This window comes from Macrotis lagotis, chromosome X (genome assembly GCF_037893015.1).
Source record: "Macrotis lagotis isolate mMagLag1 chromosome X, bilby.v1.9.chrom.fasta, whole genome shotgun sequence".
NCBI lineage: Eukaryota > Metazoa > Chordata > Mammalia > Peramelemorphia > Peramelidae > Macrotis > Macrotis lagotis.
In genome coordinates, this window is record NC_133666.1 from 621,008,144 (window position 1) to 621,023,983 (window position 15,840).

The window sequence follows — 15,840 nt, forward strand, 5'->3', positions numbered from 1 at the left end:
TTAATGGTGGGGGCAGATTATAGTAGTCACCATAAATGCCTGCCTGAGGAGTTGTATTTTATCCTCATGGCAATGGAGGATATTTAGAGGTTTTTGGGCAAGGAAGTAAATTGGTGCATTAGAAAGATTTTGATTGCTGTATGAAAGTTATAATATATATAAAAGACCAATTAAAGAACCTTTTTAACTGTAGGTGATAAAATTCTGTGAAGAGAAGTGAAAGCCTGAATTGGGGACTATGTATCGGGTAGGGGTTGTGAGGGCTGGATACTTTCAAGATAGGCTTGGCAACTAACAGTATATGGAATCTGTGAGGGAAAAGGAAAATTAAGAGAGACTGAAATTAGAAGCTTGTGTGATTGGGAGAAGGTTGGTACCTTGTAGTTTCTACAGAAAATTGGAAAGGGAAGAAAGGATTGTGAAGGAAAGAAATGTTATTTTGTAATTGTTGAATTCTATATCAAGGTGGAAATGTTTACTACATGTTTGGATATATGGGATTGGACTTTTGGGAGACATCAGGGTTAGATATATTAGATTCTAATAGAGATAGTTGCGTACATGGGAGCTGATGAACTCATCAAGGAATAGTGTAGTGAGAAGTAAGAGAAAGATTTCAAAGTAGAACCCTGAAGAATATTCATACTAAATGATTTACCAAGGTGAATGAGAAAGCTTACTGATAGGAGAACCAAGAGAGAGAGAGAGACAGAGAGAGAAGTCAAAGTAATAGATAATATCCAGGAAATAGACTCTCAAATAGACTTCCAGAAGGATCAAGGAAAATGAGGACTGAGAAAAGTCCATCTAAGTCCACATGAAATTATGGATTACCTTTTGTGAAAGCTGTTTCTGTGGAGTGGTAGAATTAAAGAAAGATTGCAAGGTATTGAAAAACAGAGAAAATGGTTGGCAAGAGTATGCAATTTTCCTAGATTTTGGCAGGGAAAAGGAGTTAAGTATAGAATATTATCTTGAGAGGACTGCAGGGTCATAGCAGAAAGTCTTTTTTTTTTAAAATAAGGTATGTTTGTAGGCAATAGGGAGATAGTAAAAAGAGAAAGGGAATGATTCTTGGGACAAGCTCCCTAAAGATATAGAAGCAGATAAGCACAAAGACAAAAGCAGAGGGGTTTTACAATTTTCCCCCAATCTTGCTTTCCTCCCCCCCACCCCTCCACAGAAAGCACTCTACTTTGTTTCCATGTTGTACCTTGATCCAAATTGGGTGTGATGAGAGAGAAATCATATCCCTAAAGAGAAGAGAAGTCTAAGAGGTAACAAGATCAGACAAGAAGATATCTGTTTTTTTCCTAAATTAAAGGGAATAGTCCTTGCACTTTGTTCAAACTCCACAGCTTCTTATCTGGATACAGATGGCACTCTCCTTTGCAGACAGCCCAAAATTGTTCCCGATTGTTGCACTGATGGAATGAGCGAGTCCTTCAAGGTTGAACATCACTCCCATGTTGCTGTTAGGGTGTACAGTGTTTTTCTGGTTCTGCTCATCTCACTCAGCATCAGTTCATGCAAATCCCTCCAGGCTTCCCTGAAATCCCGTCCCTCCTGATTACTAATAGAAAAATAGTGTTCCATGACATACATATACCATAGTTTGTTAAGCCATTCCCCAATTGAAGGACATTTACTGGATTTCCAATTCTTTGCCACCACAAACAGGGCTGCTATAAATATTTTTGTACAAGTAATGTTTTTACCCTTTTTCCTCATCTCTTCAGGGTATAGACCCAGTAGTGGTATTGCTGGGTCAAAGGGTATGCACATTTTTGTTGCCCTTTGGGCATAGTTCCAAATAGCTCTCCAGAAGGGTTGGATGAGTTCACAGCTCCACCAACAGTGAAATAGTGTCCCAGACTTCCCACATCCCTTCCAACAATGATCATTATCCTTCCTGGTCATATTGGCCAATCTGAGAGGTGTGAGGTGGTACCTCAGCGAAGCTTTAATTTGCATTTCTCTAATAATTAATGATTTAGAGCATTTTTTCATATGGCTATGGATTACTTTGATCTCCTCATCTGTAAATTGCCTTTGCATATCCTTTGACCATTTGTCAATTGGGGAATGACTTTTTGTTTTAAAAATATGACTCAGTTCTCTGTATATTTTAGAAATGAGTCCTTTGTCAGAATCATTAGTTGTAAAGATTGTTTCCCAATTTATTACATTTCTTTTGATCTTGGTTACATTGGTTTTATCTATGCAAAAGCTTTTTAATTTAATGTAATCAAAATCATCTAATTGGTTTTTGGTGATGTTCTCCAACTCTTCCTTAGTCATAAACTGTTCCCCTTTCCATAGATCTGACAGGTAGACTAGTCCTTGATCTTCTAATTTGCTTATAGTATTGTTTTTTTATATCTATGTTCTGTAACCATTTGGATCTTATCTTGGTAAAGGCTTGGAACAACTTTTGTGAGGAGGAATTGTGATTGTCATTCTGGGAAGAATAAAAGAATTCCAATTTGCAGCAAAAGGCAGCTAGGTGGTGCAATATATAGAGAGAGCTGGGACTGGATTTGAAAAGACTTATCTCCCTGAGTTCAAATCTGACCTCAGATACTAGCTCTGTGACCCTGGGCTTGTCACTTAACCCTGTTTGCCTCAGTTTTTTTCACCTGTAAAATGAGCTTAAAAAAGAATTAGCAAACCACTTTGCCAAGAAAATCCCAAAAAGGGATCACAGAGGGGCGGCTAGGTGGCGTAGTGGATAAAGCACCGGCCCTGGAGTCAGGAGCACCTGGGTTCAAATATGGTCTCAGACACTTAATAATTACCTAGCTGTGTGGCCTTGGGCAAGCCACTTAACCCCATTTGCCTTGCAAAAACCTAAAAAAAAAAAGAGAGATCACAGAGAGTTGGAAGTCATTGAAAAAACGACTAAACAACAAAAGGTAGCAGCAATTGGTCAATTAAGACTAGATATCATAAAAAGGATTCATGCATTGGGATATAGGTTGGGATAATGTTGGTTCTGAGATTCCTTTTAGTTCTGTAATTCTATGAGGATCTCAGTTTGACAAGACTGTAGGAAAAGCAGTTTATAGTGTCTTGATATTCTCCAGTTAAAGAGTTTAAAATTTATTCTGTAGGTAACGGGCCATTGAAGATTTTTCTTAAAGCAAGGGAGAAACAATTAGAGTCAACACATTAGCAAGATGACCCTGGCTGATGGTGTAGGATGAATTGAAGGGAGAAAAGACTAGAGGTAGGTAGAGCAGTTAGGAGCTTGTTTCAGCAGTACAGGGGAGAGGTTTTAGGTTTACACTAGAACTCTGACCCTAGATCAAGAGAGCTATATTGTCTGAATTTTCAGAGAACAGAAATACAGAATTTGAGAGTTAGAAGGGATCTTAGTGGCCACTAATTCTAGCCCCTCTCTAAATAAATTCTTGCTCTAACATACCTGACAAGAAGTTATCCATTTTCCTCTTGAAGACTGTCAAGCAAGGGAGAAATCCAACACCTCTTGAAGCAGTCAATTCTAATTTTGATTAGCTGTAATAGTTAGGAATTTTTTCTCACATCAAACCCAAATTTGCCACTCTGCAATGTCTACCCATTATTCCTAGGTCAGTCCTCTTGAGGTCAAGCAAAACAAACCTAATTCTTCCTCCAGACTGCTGTCTTCAAGCACTTGCAGACAGCTAGCCCTCCTGTCTCCCCAGGTCCTTCCCCTGACCTTCAGGAGACTCAACTCCCTTAAATCTCCTGGTTGCCCTCTTAGTTTATCAATGCTCTTCTTAAACTGTTGTGCTGAGAACTGCACCTCATTCTTCAGGTAAAGTCTGACAAGGCAGAGTATGGGGTTGTGGGTGGGGGGACTATCACCTTACAAGCCTTGTGCCCAGCCCAATAGTGCCTTAACTTTTATGGTTGACACATTGCACTATTAATTCATATTGTGCTTGAAATCTACCAGATCCTCACATCTTTTTAAGAATAATCCATCTTATATTTAGGGAGCTGCTTTTTTATACTTAACTGAATTCTACCTAGATTCAAGCTCGATTTATCCTGTGAATTCTTTTTTTTTTTAAGGTTTTTGCATGGCAATGGGGTTAAGTGGCTTGCCCAAGGCCACACAGCTAGGTAATTATTAAGTGTCTGAGACTAGATTTGAACCCAGGTACTCCTGACTTCATGGCCGGTGCTTTATCCACTGCGCCACCTAGCCGCCCCTATCCTGGGAATTTTTAACCTGGGATTTGGGAATTTGTTTTGCTATTGTTTATAATTTGAAAAACTGTCTTTCAATATTATTAGTTTTCTTTGTAATTTTATATATTTTTCTTTATTCATTTAAAATTTTCTGAGAAGGGTCACATAATCTTCACCAGGCTTCCCAAGGAATCCAGGGCACAAAAAAGATTAAGAATCTGTTTTTAACCTGTCAAAGTCCTTTTGGATCTTGTCTCTGTCAGGCACTGTTAGCTCTTTCTCTCAACTCTATCATTTGCAAATTTGATAAACATTTCATCCATACTGTCATCCATATTATTCCCAAGTCATTGATAAAAATGTTAAACAACACAGAGCTAAGCAAAGATCCCTGGGTTATTCCAGTAGAGACCTTCTGCTTTGCTGATATTGAAGCATCAATAAAGACCAGGAGTATTAAGGAGAAAAATAAATCACAACAAAGGGTTTTTTAAAATGATATTTTAATTTTTCCCAGTTACATTTTTCCCAGTTTCCCAGTTAAAAACAATTTTTAACATTCATTTTTAAACATTTTTCAGTTCCAGATTCTGTCTCCCCATTTTTCCTCTCCACCTTCTCTGAGATGGTAAACAATTTGATACAGGCTATACATGTGTAATCATGTTAAATATTTCCTTATTATTCATCTTGTGAAAGAAAACACATGGGGGCAGCTAGGTGGTGCAGTGGATAAAGCACCGGCCCTGGAGTCTGGAGTACCTGGGTTCATATCTGGCCTCAGACACTTAATAATTACCTAGCTGTGTGGCCTTGGGCAAGCCACTTAACCCCATTTGCCTTGCAAAAACCTTAAAAAAAAATTAAAAAAAATACCGAAAAAGGAAAAAATGAAAAAGTGTGCTTCAATCTGCATTCAGACTTCAGTTCCTTCTCTTAGAGGTGGATAACATTTTTCATCATGAGTCCTTCAGAATTATCCTGAATCATTATAATGCTGAGAATGGCTAAGTCATTAACAATTTTTCATCTAATAGTTTTGCTGTTACTCCTCTGGTCTGCTCACTTTGCTCTGTATCAGTTCATGTAATCATGATGGAGGTTTTGAGGATGATGATGCCATAAATAGATAATGAAGTTAGTGACAAGAGCAAGTTTGAGAGGGAAGGGTGGGTAGCCAGTGGGATATTCAGCAGACAGTTGAAGATGGAGGATTATAGGTCAGAAGAAGGGAAATCTAGAGGTATGCATTTAAGGGATCATCTGCATGGGCATGATACCTGAAGCCCAGAGAATAAATGAGGTTGTCCTAGAAAGAAAATGTATTAGGGAAAAGAGAACTTAGAACAAAGCTCAGACAGTAATCATGTTTAGGGGCAACAATAGGAACTTTGAGATAGTTTTGAGAGAACAAGTTTGACTCCTCTCCATTTTTCCTTCCAGGGCACCATCACAGAGCGGGTAGGGCTGCTTCTCTACCTGGCCAACCTGTTCACCATTCTCTGCTTCCCCCCAGCTGTGGTCTTTATGGTCAAATCTATCACACCAGGTACTCCCTGTTTATACCCTTCACTATTTTATTTTCTGGGTCCTACACTCCACTCTCTAGGCCCTGGATTTTTGTCTCCTATCCAGATATCTACCTTTGCCCCTGGATTCCAGTTCTTCAGGGAGGCTTCCCTACCTCCAGAATGGAAATTGGCAGACATTCTTGGGGGACAACCTGTCCTGAGCTTTACTTGGTCCCTGCCACGTTTCTTCTTTTTTCCAACAGTGGGTTCAGTGTTTGCTCTGGGTGTCTACACTATTCTCTTCCTAAAGATGGTCTCCTACTACCAGGTCAATCTGTGGTGCAGGCAATACCGGACCAAAAGCCGAGCAGGTGAGGAGGGCCAGAAAACCCCTATCTGCCAGCCTTCCTGAGGCATATGGGATCAGGGTCCTCAAATCTCCCCTAAATTTCTCCTAATGATCCTCCTTGGAATTTCAGCCTCAGGAACCAAAAAGGCCAATGGGGATGTAGCATCCAAAGGGGTGAATTATCCTGCCAATCTGACCTATGGAGGTAAGCTAGGAAGCCTAAGAGGAGGCGGGAGAGACTGGAGGACTCACCCCTGGAGCCTCTGCAGAATGATGGGGCAGAACCAGGCTGGTGGGGTTGTGCTGTGGGGGTGGTGAGTGTCTAGTATTAGTGCCATCTCCTCTCCTCCCCTTTACAGATCTATACTATTTCCTGTTTGCCCCTACTCTGTGCTATGAGCTCAACTTTCCTCGGTCCCCCCGGATCCGAAAACGCTTCCTGTTACGCAGACTCTTTGAGATGGTAAGGGAGGGACCTTTGGTTTGATAAAGGGCTCTGGGGGCACAGAATTGTTGTCATCCTCTTTTCCCTGTCTTTTTGCCTTAGCTCTTCTTCACTCAGCTACTGGTGGGGCTCATCCAGCAGGTATGAGAAGAAAGATAGGGTTTGGGGTTTGTGGGGCAACCAAGCTGGTAGAAGGGTACTTTTAATAGGATTTTTGGAGACTGATATTTATAAAATCCCTCCCCTTCTTTCAGTGGATGGTCCCCACAATTCAGAACTCCATGAAGCCATTCAAGGTGAGGGACACTTTGGGTGTAATGTGTAGGAGGGAAAACAGAACACTTTGAGAGTGGTGAAGTTTAGTGGATGGGGAAATGGGAATTTGTATTAGATGAGAGAGGGACTAGAATTTCTTTTTGGGAAGTTGTGTGAGGGATGTTATTCTCCCTGCCCCCAAATGTGCTGAAGAGATGAGCTTTGATCCTTTATCATTCCCTAGGATATGGACTATTCCCGAATCATTGAGCGGCTTTTGAAGTTAGCAGTAAGTGTTATGTTAAGACAATAAGCCTTAGGGGGGTAGCAGGATATGGAAAGGGGAGCAAGAAGGTCATGGCATCTGACCTCTGAGAGCCCTTCATTCACTGCAGCCCTTTTCTTCTTAGGTCCCCAACCACTTTATCTGGCTCATTTTTTTCTACTGGTTCTTCCATTCCTGTCTCAATGCTGTGGCTGAACTCTTGCAGTTTGGTGACCGAGAATTCTACAGAGACTGGTGGTGAGTGGAATGTGGTCAGAGTTGGGAGGAAGGTGGGGAGGGCTCCTTGTTGCACCTGACAGTGCTTTGCTTCCTCAGGAACTCAGAGTCAGTCACTTACTTTTGGCAGAACTGGAATATTCCTGTCCACAAATGGTGCCTCAGGTGGGGAGCTGGGCAGGGCTGTGGGGAGGTGTTTTCTCTGGGCTCTATATATGGGAGGACAGGAATGGGCAAAACAAATTTGTTTTGATTTTGGGCCGAACCTGAAATCAAGAGCATAACTCTTGTCTTTCTCCTCATCAGACACTTTTACAAGCCGGTATTAAAGATGGGAGTCAGTAGGTGGATGGCAAAGTCTGGTGTGTTCCTGGCTTCAGCCTTCTTTCATGAGGTTAGTTTACCCAGAAGAGAGAGGACTGGGGACATTCTGGGTCATGCTCCTTTAGCCTTGTAGGAAGGAACCTCAGAAGTGACCCAAAATGACCATTTCTTTTACCTCTCTTCCACCCAGTACCTTGTGAGTGTCCCTCTCAGGATGTTCCGGCTTTGGGCCTTCACTGGCATGATGGCACAGGTGAGATACCCTGAAAATTTCCATCATCTATGGCCTCCTTGCCAAACCCCCTCATACTCTCAGGCTCTCTGTCAGCCCCTTCTTTGATCCCTCCGTTCATGCCCTGATCTATGGCACCCAGCTCTTGTATCCTGGGATCATTGATAGAATTGACACATTCCATGTGTTTCCAGCTCCCTCTGGCCTGGCTCGTGGGCCGATTTCTTCAGGGGAACTATGGCAATGCAGCAGTGTGGCTGTCTTTGATCATCGGGCAGCCTGTGGCTGTGCTTATGTATGTTCACGACTACTACGTGCTCAACTATGAGGCCCAGCCGACTCCCTAAGCCCCGGACATGGCCCTGTGTTGAGGAAACAGGGCTTCTGCTCCAAGAACATTAAAGGGACAGACCTGGGTGACCCCTGCTTCTCCAGCTGTGATACAGCTATCTCCATAGCACTTTATGAAAGACTTGTCCTTCATCTAAGGGCTTTGAGTCTACTTATGGATTGGGAGTGCAGGAATTCTCTCGTTCCTCTTAGGTTTGCCTCTTTGGGGTTATCGTCCCCTCTCCTCCATGCCTAATTCATCCCCATGAAGGGTGAAAAGAGCTGTCCTGTTCCTGTGGGGTTTGTCACCATATCTGCTGTCTCCTTCCCTTAGGGCATTTGTCCTTGTGGGGGAGGGATAGAGCAGTCCTATGGGTTTCATTTCTTCTGGTTCCCTTCTCCTTTTGTAGGAGGAGATTATCCTCTTGGGGATTCTCTCCTTCCCCAACCCTCATTTCCCCACTGACCGCAGAATGTGTGGGCCTTAAATGGCTCTGTCCCCAGCCCAAGGAAGAGGGATTGGGTCCTCTTCCCAGGACTGGTCCTGATAGTGACTTTTTAATGATTCTGCCCATGTGACCAAGTCTCTCATTAAAGCAATGTCCAAAGTGATCCCAGCTTCATTGAATCTTCATTGAAGACAGAAAGGAGAGGGACAGAACTGGAAGGCAAATGGATATGGGGGTTGTGCAGTAGAAGGGGCACAGGACATTGGGTTGGTGGGGGGTTGGATATGTGGTCTGATTAGCTTTTTCTTCACCTTCACTGTGTGGGCACTTCTGCTCTCTCCTCTCTCTTCCTTTACTCTAGGCTAGCATAGATTAAGTGGGGGAAAAAGCAATGAGTACTGAAGAACCAACTTGGCTTAATCAAGAAAAGATCATTTCCTTTTTTTGACTGAGCTACTGACTGATGAGGGAAATGATGTAAACATAATATACATGACAGTCGCTTGTGCTGTTTTTATGGAAGATAGTGAAATGGCTAAATATATATGGTTAATCAGATTTGAAAATGATTGAATGATGTGACTCAGAATAGTAATTAATGACTAGATGTCATTGAGAGAGTTGGGGGAGGGAAAGAGAGAGAGAGAGAGTGAGTGAATTCTTTGGACTTAAGCAGTGATGTGGCCTTGCCTCTTATTAATGACTAGGATAAAAGAAGCTTAGATGGCATGCTGATCAGATTTACAGATGATGGGGACAGAGGGAGAGCAAACACTTTGGATCACAGAATCCTAAAAAGATCTAGAACAGTGGGGTCAATCTAATTTGAAGTTAAATTTGGATAAAATGTTGAGTTCTATATTTGGATTCAAACAACTGTATAAATGACAGAATCAGGACCAGTTTACAGACCATGTGAAAAAGATCTTGGATTTATGAGAACACATGGCATGAATTTTCTGTAGAATATGAGTGGGTCATACAACATAACAAAAAGAGCTAACTCAATTTTAGTCTGTATTAATACTAGCATATTGTCAGGATCAAGAGAGGCGATGATTCCGGTGTCCTCTGTCATAGACTACATTTGGACTATGGAATTCCATTTCGGGCACTCCATTTTGGGAAATGTGTGCACATAGGGTGAAGATTGATTTTGGGCTGGCATTCTTCTGGCAATCAGAAGGAAGAGCTCATTGTTCTCTTGGCTTCAGAGGGCATAACTAAAGGAATGCATGGAAATGTCATAAGAAAAAAAATTCTCAATTGAGAAAGCTGCCTCCAAATTGAATGGTTGTCCTCTGAGTTGTCTCAAGATCTTACTTAGTAGGTTTGATTATATAGCTATATTATATCCCCAAATACAACGTACATTTCCTCTGACAAACAAATCACAGAATCTCATAACTGGAAAGGATCATGGAGGAATTTTGATGCACTTGATACCCAACTACAATACCCCATGTTAGTTCACTGACTTTTAACCTCCATTTAGCTCCAAGGTAGCTCATTTCACTGATTGTTAGGGAATTTTCCCTTACAGTGAGCTGACATCACTCGCTATAACTTCCAAGATGGCCAGTGTCAGACCTGCTACATCTATCTGAAAATTTCTTCCATAACAAAGCCCTGAGTCCGCTATATTGTTATTTCCCTGAGTTTTTCTATTCCATTCTGGCCCCATCTAGAAAATAGCAGATAAAAAAAATCCCATATAGAACCATGGCTTTGTGTAATTACTGCTGGAAGTTGGAGGAAGAAAAGAGAGGATGAGGTCCTCTGAGTTGGCTGGCTCCCAGGGTTCCCTAATCTTAATTCTTGAGGAGGAGGGATAAATGTCATCATTTTGCCTAAAGATGATACAGATGAATTGTATTTTCAGAGGAAGAAACTTCCCTAATGAAGGCATGGAAGCTAAGAGTTGAGCCTTACTCTAGAGGACCTGCAGAGAAAGGAATTCATTCAGGCAGTTTGATAAAAAATCTGAAGCCTTTAGGATACCATCTACAATTTCTGGAGTCTTGGACTAAGACTAGGGATCTCTAGAGAGAGCAGGGAGCATAGCAGGTTACTCAACAGCAGAGATCCCATCCTGAGGGATGACAAAGGTTCTTTCTAGAAAAGCTCAGAGTTCTGGACCGTGCTGACTCCAGGCTCCTTTTTGTCATCCTTGGGTGTATCTCAAGCCTATACTCAATTTGGGCTGAGGCTAAGGACCTGGTGCTGGTCAGTTCAGTTCAGTCCTGGGGGAAACTCATACACCAAGGATTTCTTACTCCATACTCGGCCTAACCAGAAGACCCTGTCACCTCCCTTGTTTCTTGTACTCCCAGTTCTCCAACGCTATGGCTTGTCGTAGATTTATTCTGTTTGACTCAAGAGAAGAATTGGAAGTAATTAGGGTGGGGAAGGAGCAGGGAAAGCGGTACAAAGTTATTAAGGATAAACTTCCTGCTTTTTTGTTTAGTCAGGTCCTCCCGATTCCAGGGCTGTGCCATCTAGCTGTCTAGTGGATGGATTGCCCTCAGAATTATAACTGCACTTAGGTAGGGCCTTAAAATTTGCAATATTTTTAGGCTTGGTTTGACTAACTGATCCTGCTTCCTTTACACTTAAGGAAGAGATCTAAAATCCAGTCAAGGGGGTGCATTTTCTGAAGTAGCCACCAGGTGGCACTTGTTTCATACGGTTCTTTCCCTGCCTTGGTTGTCCAAGATTCTCCAGCCCTCTAGACTGCTGCCTTCCATCTCCAGTCCTTTTTGCATCTGCCTCTACTTTAGCTTCTGGAGATAACATCTCAAAAAATGACCCACTGCTCTGATGATCTTGTCTCTCCTTCTATACCTTGAGATAACGATTTTTACAATTTTCACCCTTCTGTAGCCACATAATTTGGACACAGCGTAGTGATCACTACAGTTTTCATATAGGTAAAATTAAAGGGGACATATTTTTACTTCCAAATTCCACTGAGATAGATGTTGCTCTTTCTCTCCCCCTCACCCCTTCAGTCTGAGAGGCTTGTCCCTCTAAATGACCATCTGTTCTGGAGAGATCTGCTGGTTAACCTATTTGCCAGTTGTCTCCCTCCTGTTATTTATTGGAAGCTATTTTAGGGCTTGGACTGTTTATGCCTTTGTATTGCAAGCTCTTAGCACAGTCTGGCACTTGGTTAGAGCTTAATAAATACTTATTGAGTGATTCACCAGGAAACACTCTTAAACTTGACTCATGGAGAATTGGGCCAGGGTCCTCAATGACAAAGCAAGGCTGGCATTCAGCATTTCAGACAGGTTCACCTAGTCTTATCACTAGAGTTTCGTTGCTGCTCAAGGTCTGACCCATGTTCTTGAGATAACATTGGGTAATCCGACCCCTGGATCTGGGTTCCTTCCTTCTCTGTGGTTTCCTACACCCTAATTGTGGGTGTTACCCAAAGCTTGGATTTGGGCTCTTTTCTCTTGCAGTGACATCAGCAACCACAAGTTTAAATATTTCTATGCAAATGATTCACAGATTTACTTTCCACTGAATTTCAGTCCTGCATCACCAAACTCAAGTTTCCCAGGGACATTGCAATTTCAACCTGTCCAAAACAGAACTCTTATCTTCTCCCCCCATCCAAGTTTCCCTTTTTTCTGTAGAAGGTACCACCATACTGCCAGTCTTCCAAGTTCATAACCCTGGCATTCTTCTCAACTCTTCGTACCCCTTTACCTCACAGAGCCCATCAGTTGGCATTTCTAACTACAACTTCTCTTTCTTTTTTCTTTTCTTTTTTTTAGGTTTTTGAAAGGCAATGGGGTTAAGTGGCTTGCCCAAGGCCACACAGCTAGGTAATTATTAAGTGTCTGAGGTCAGATTTGAACTCAGGTACTCCTGACTCCAGGGCTGGTACTCTATCTACTGTACCACCTAGCTTCTCTTTCAATTAACCCTTTTCTCTATTCATATTAGCTACTTCCTTAGTTCAGGTCCCTCAGCAACTCCCATTTAGATTATTCCAACAAGCCTTCTCATATCCCTATATTAAATCTACATACTGCTACCTGCCAAATTGATTTTTATTATGCTCATGCAGCTCCCTTAATAAATTCCAGCAGGTCCCTATTGTCTGTAGCACAAAATATGTTTTACTGCTAAAGGCCTCTTCAACATGGCAAGGCCTAGTCTATATTTGCAGCCTTGTTCTCCATTTTTTTCTGCTCTTGAACATTCATTCTGCCAAACTGACCTCTCTGTTTCTCATATAAAACACTGCATCACACAGATCAATGCCTTGACTCTGGGGTATCCTCCAAGCCTAAAATGCATTCCCTCCTCACCTCTAAGTCAATCATGAAACTTTAATGATGCCCCCTGGTTGCTATTAAATACCTTCTCTCCAGAGTACATTGTAATTAATACAAAAATATAAAAAAAAAATTTGTATTCTTTCTATGTTTATGCTGTGTATATTTATACATATGTTTGTCTTTCCCATTAGGATGTAAACTCCTTTTGAGCAGGGTTTGTTTAATTATGCTTCCATCCCTAATGTTTTAAACACTGAGCCTGCTACAGAGTAGGTATTTGAGAAATCCTTGTTGATTGATTCTACTACATGACTTTGTTTGCCCTACTCCATTCCTCCAGAACCCATCCACATCTTTACTCCTCCTTTCCTCCTTTGTTTCAGTCTGAGGAAGAGATGGACCCTTCTCTTTGACAAGGAGCCTGTCACAGTAATCATTCCATTCTTTTCACTTTTCATCTCTCCTTTGCTAAGGTATCCCTCACTCTTTTTTTTTTTAAATTGTTGATCTCTCATTTTTACATCATCTCCCCTATTCAGAGGGCCATCCCCTGGAATAAAAAAAAGAGCATAAAAGTGCAGCTTAGCAAAACTTAACTCTTTAATCAAGATTTACAATTTATGCTATGTTCTAACTTTTATATCCCTGCACATCTGCAAAAAAGGGAGGAGATGCATTATCTTCTTTGGGGCCAAGTTTGGTCATTATAATTTTGTAGTTTTTCAGTTTCCATTTTTGTAATTTTTGTTTCCATTTACATTGTAATTATTGTACATACATTTTCTCAATTCTGCTACTTCACTTTGCATTAGTTCATATATCTTCCCATGCTTCTCTCTTTATAATTTACCTTGTTTCCAGGTCTTTGCTACTAAAAAAAAAAGCGCATTATTATTATTTTGAATTATTTTGGACCTTTCATATCTTTGACCTCCTAGAGGTATATGACTACTAGTGGGTTGTCTGGATCAAAGGGTATGGATGTTATAGTCAATTTTTTTTTTAGTTTTTTGTAAGTCAATGGGGTTAAGTGGTTTGCCCCAGGCCACACAACTAGGTAATTTAATTATTGTCTGCGGCCAGATAATTCCAAATTTCTTTCCAGAATGATAGGGCCGATTCACAGTTCCATCAATAGTACAGTAATGTGTCTCTTTTTCTACAATCATGCCATTTATTATTCTTATATCTTTTGTCATCTTAGTAAATTTGATGGGTGCTAAGTGCAACCTCAGCCTGAATTTGATTTATATTTCCATTGATTTGTAGCATTCTTTAAAAATGGTAATAGTTTACAATTATTTTAAGAATTGTTTATTTACATCCCTTGAATCATATTTATTCTTTTTATTTGTTGACCTTGATAGCTATCAGTACACATGATCATTTCTATATACCAAAAACATAAAGAGAATTGCATTGAGATGATGAATCATGATACACAGATTGTATTTTTAAGTATGACAAATTTAACACATAACTGTATTTTATCAATTGAACTATTTGGAATTAGCAGTTCCAATACTGCTCTCCTTGTCTCTGTCTTTGAACTTTCTCCTACTCTCTTCTGTATATTTATTTAATGTTTCATTAATACTCTTCCTTTCTTTTTTTCTTTTTTGGACATATCTATTTCTTCTTCCCCCATAACTTTACCCACACTACCTTTAAAAATAAAGCCCTGTCTTGTATAAAGCCCTGACTATACATATAAGTATAGTCAAAGCAAGCAGATAGATATATTAGCCAGGTCAGAACTATACCTTCTTTATCTCTAATCCAAGATGTGGGAAGTCACATTGATTTGGAATTATTGTTCATTTCCTTTGATCAGAGTTCTTAAGTGTTTTAGAGTAGTTTTCCTTTACAAGTCATAGTTTTGTTTAAACTGTTGTCTTGTATCAGTTTATATGCTGCTCCCAGGTTTCTCTGAATTTATCCCTCTAGCTATATTAATATATCATAATTGGCTCAGCCATCCCTCAATTGATGGGTACTCCCTTGTTTCTTATTGTCAAAATAAAAAAGTGGTGCTATAGGTATTTTTGTAGCATAAAGTCCTTTCTCACTTTTGTTGATCTCTCCTTGTGTGTTTGTATAAGCCTAGTTTTTTTTAAGTAGAGTTTAAGATTATTTTCCAGAGTGATCAGACCCAGTTCATAATTTTCACCACTAGTGCGTCATTGTGCCTGTCCTTCCACAGTTCAATAATTTCCACTTTCCTTTTATGGCTGTTTTTTTCCCCAATCTGATCAATGTAAGGTAGAACCCCAGTTAATGTAATTTTTATTTCTTTTGTTGGTGATAATATAGCATTTTTATATAAATACCCTCTCAGCTAAGAACCTTGATGGATCTATACTTCCCTAAAATACTGAGGCCATTTGCTGAGAGCTTCTTCTCCCCTCATTCTGACAGGTTCCCCCACCATATCTTAAAGCCCTTCTTGCCTTCCTCTCAAATGGAGGAATTTCTGAACCTTTGAAGCTTTCCTGTAATCCTACCCAGTCCTATTTTCAGAGCCACAGGCTAACAGGCAGGTGGAAAAATAAACCCAGCACCCAAACTTGTACAGATTGCCCCTAAGCAATATTGATGGTTTATAGTTACCTAACTTCTCAACATTAATCCATTCTTTTTGCTTTGCTGTGTATTAAGGCTCAGTCAATGTTATTGAATACCAAGTTGTCTGTATGGTTGATGAAGACTAATTTTATTCTTCAGATGGTGCACAGATTTGCCAAGGCAAATCCTTCTACATGTACACATGATCTTAATCTCTCCCATCTTCCCCAACAGTTTGCCTCTTGTGTCATCCCTGTTGATCTCTGTATTTACTGCCTTCCTTCCTACTACTAACAAACATACTTTGTGTCCAGTATCCTCCATAACATCTTATTTGATTTCAGCATCCCTGTTAACTATGTCCTGTATCTTTCCTCTTCTCAGCTAATCTTGAAAAAGCA

At 40.6% G+C, this 15,840-nt stretch overlaps 2 protein-coding genes across 5 annotated transcripts in view; one reads left to right on the forward strand and one right to left on the reverse strand.

Moving 5' to 3' along the window:
• DGAT1 (diacylglycerol O-acyltransferase 1) overlaps positions 1-8,742 on the forward strand; it is a 36,284-nt gene extending 27,542 nt beyond the window's left edge. Inside the window, exons 6-17 of the mRNA XM_074202152.1 lie at positions 5,626-5,731; positions 5,957-6,064; positions 6,173-6,247; positions 6,402-6,505; positions 6,590-6,628; positions 6,742-6,783; positions 6,987-7,031; positions 7,153-7,265; positions 7,344-7,409; positions 7,551-7,638; positions 7,759-7,821; positions 7,995-8,742. Coding sequence (XP_074058253.1) covers positions 5,626-5,731; positions 5,957-6,064; positions 6,173-6,247; positions 6,402-6,505; positions 6,590-6,628; positions 6,742-6,783; positions 6,987-7,031; positions 7,153-7,265; positions 7,344-7,409; positions 7,551-7,638; positions 7,759-7,821; positions 7,995-8,147 — 1,002 coding nt within the window. The 3' untranslated portion in view covers positions 8,148-8,742. The remainder of the gene's footprint in view (positions 1-5,625; positions 5,732-5,956; positions 6,065-6,172; positions 6,248-6,401; positions 6,506-6,589; positions 6,629-6,741; positions 6,784-6,986; positions 7,032-7,152; positions 7,266-7,343; positions 7,410-7,550; positions 7,639-7,758; positions 7,822-7,994) is intronic.
• Positions 4,191-15,840, reverse strand: part of HSF1 (heat shock transcription factor 1) — an 84,922-nt gene continuing 73,272 nt past the window's right edge. For 2 of the 4 annotated variants that reach the window (XM_074203080.1, XM_074203082.1), the window contains exon 13: positions 4,192-13,742. In XM_074203080.1, coding sequence (XP_074059181.1) covers positions 13,714-13,742 — 29 coding nt within the window. In that variant the 3' untranslated portion in view covers positions 4,192-13,713. Of the gene's footprint in view, positions 13,746-15,840 lie in introns of all 4 variants that reach the window. The other 2 variants (XM_074203079.1, XM_074203081.1) reach the window with 2 other exon arrangements.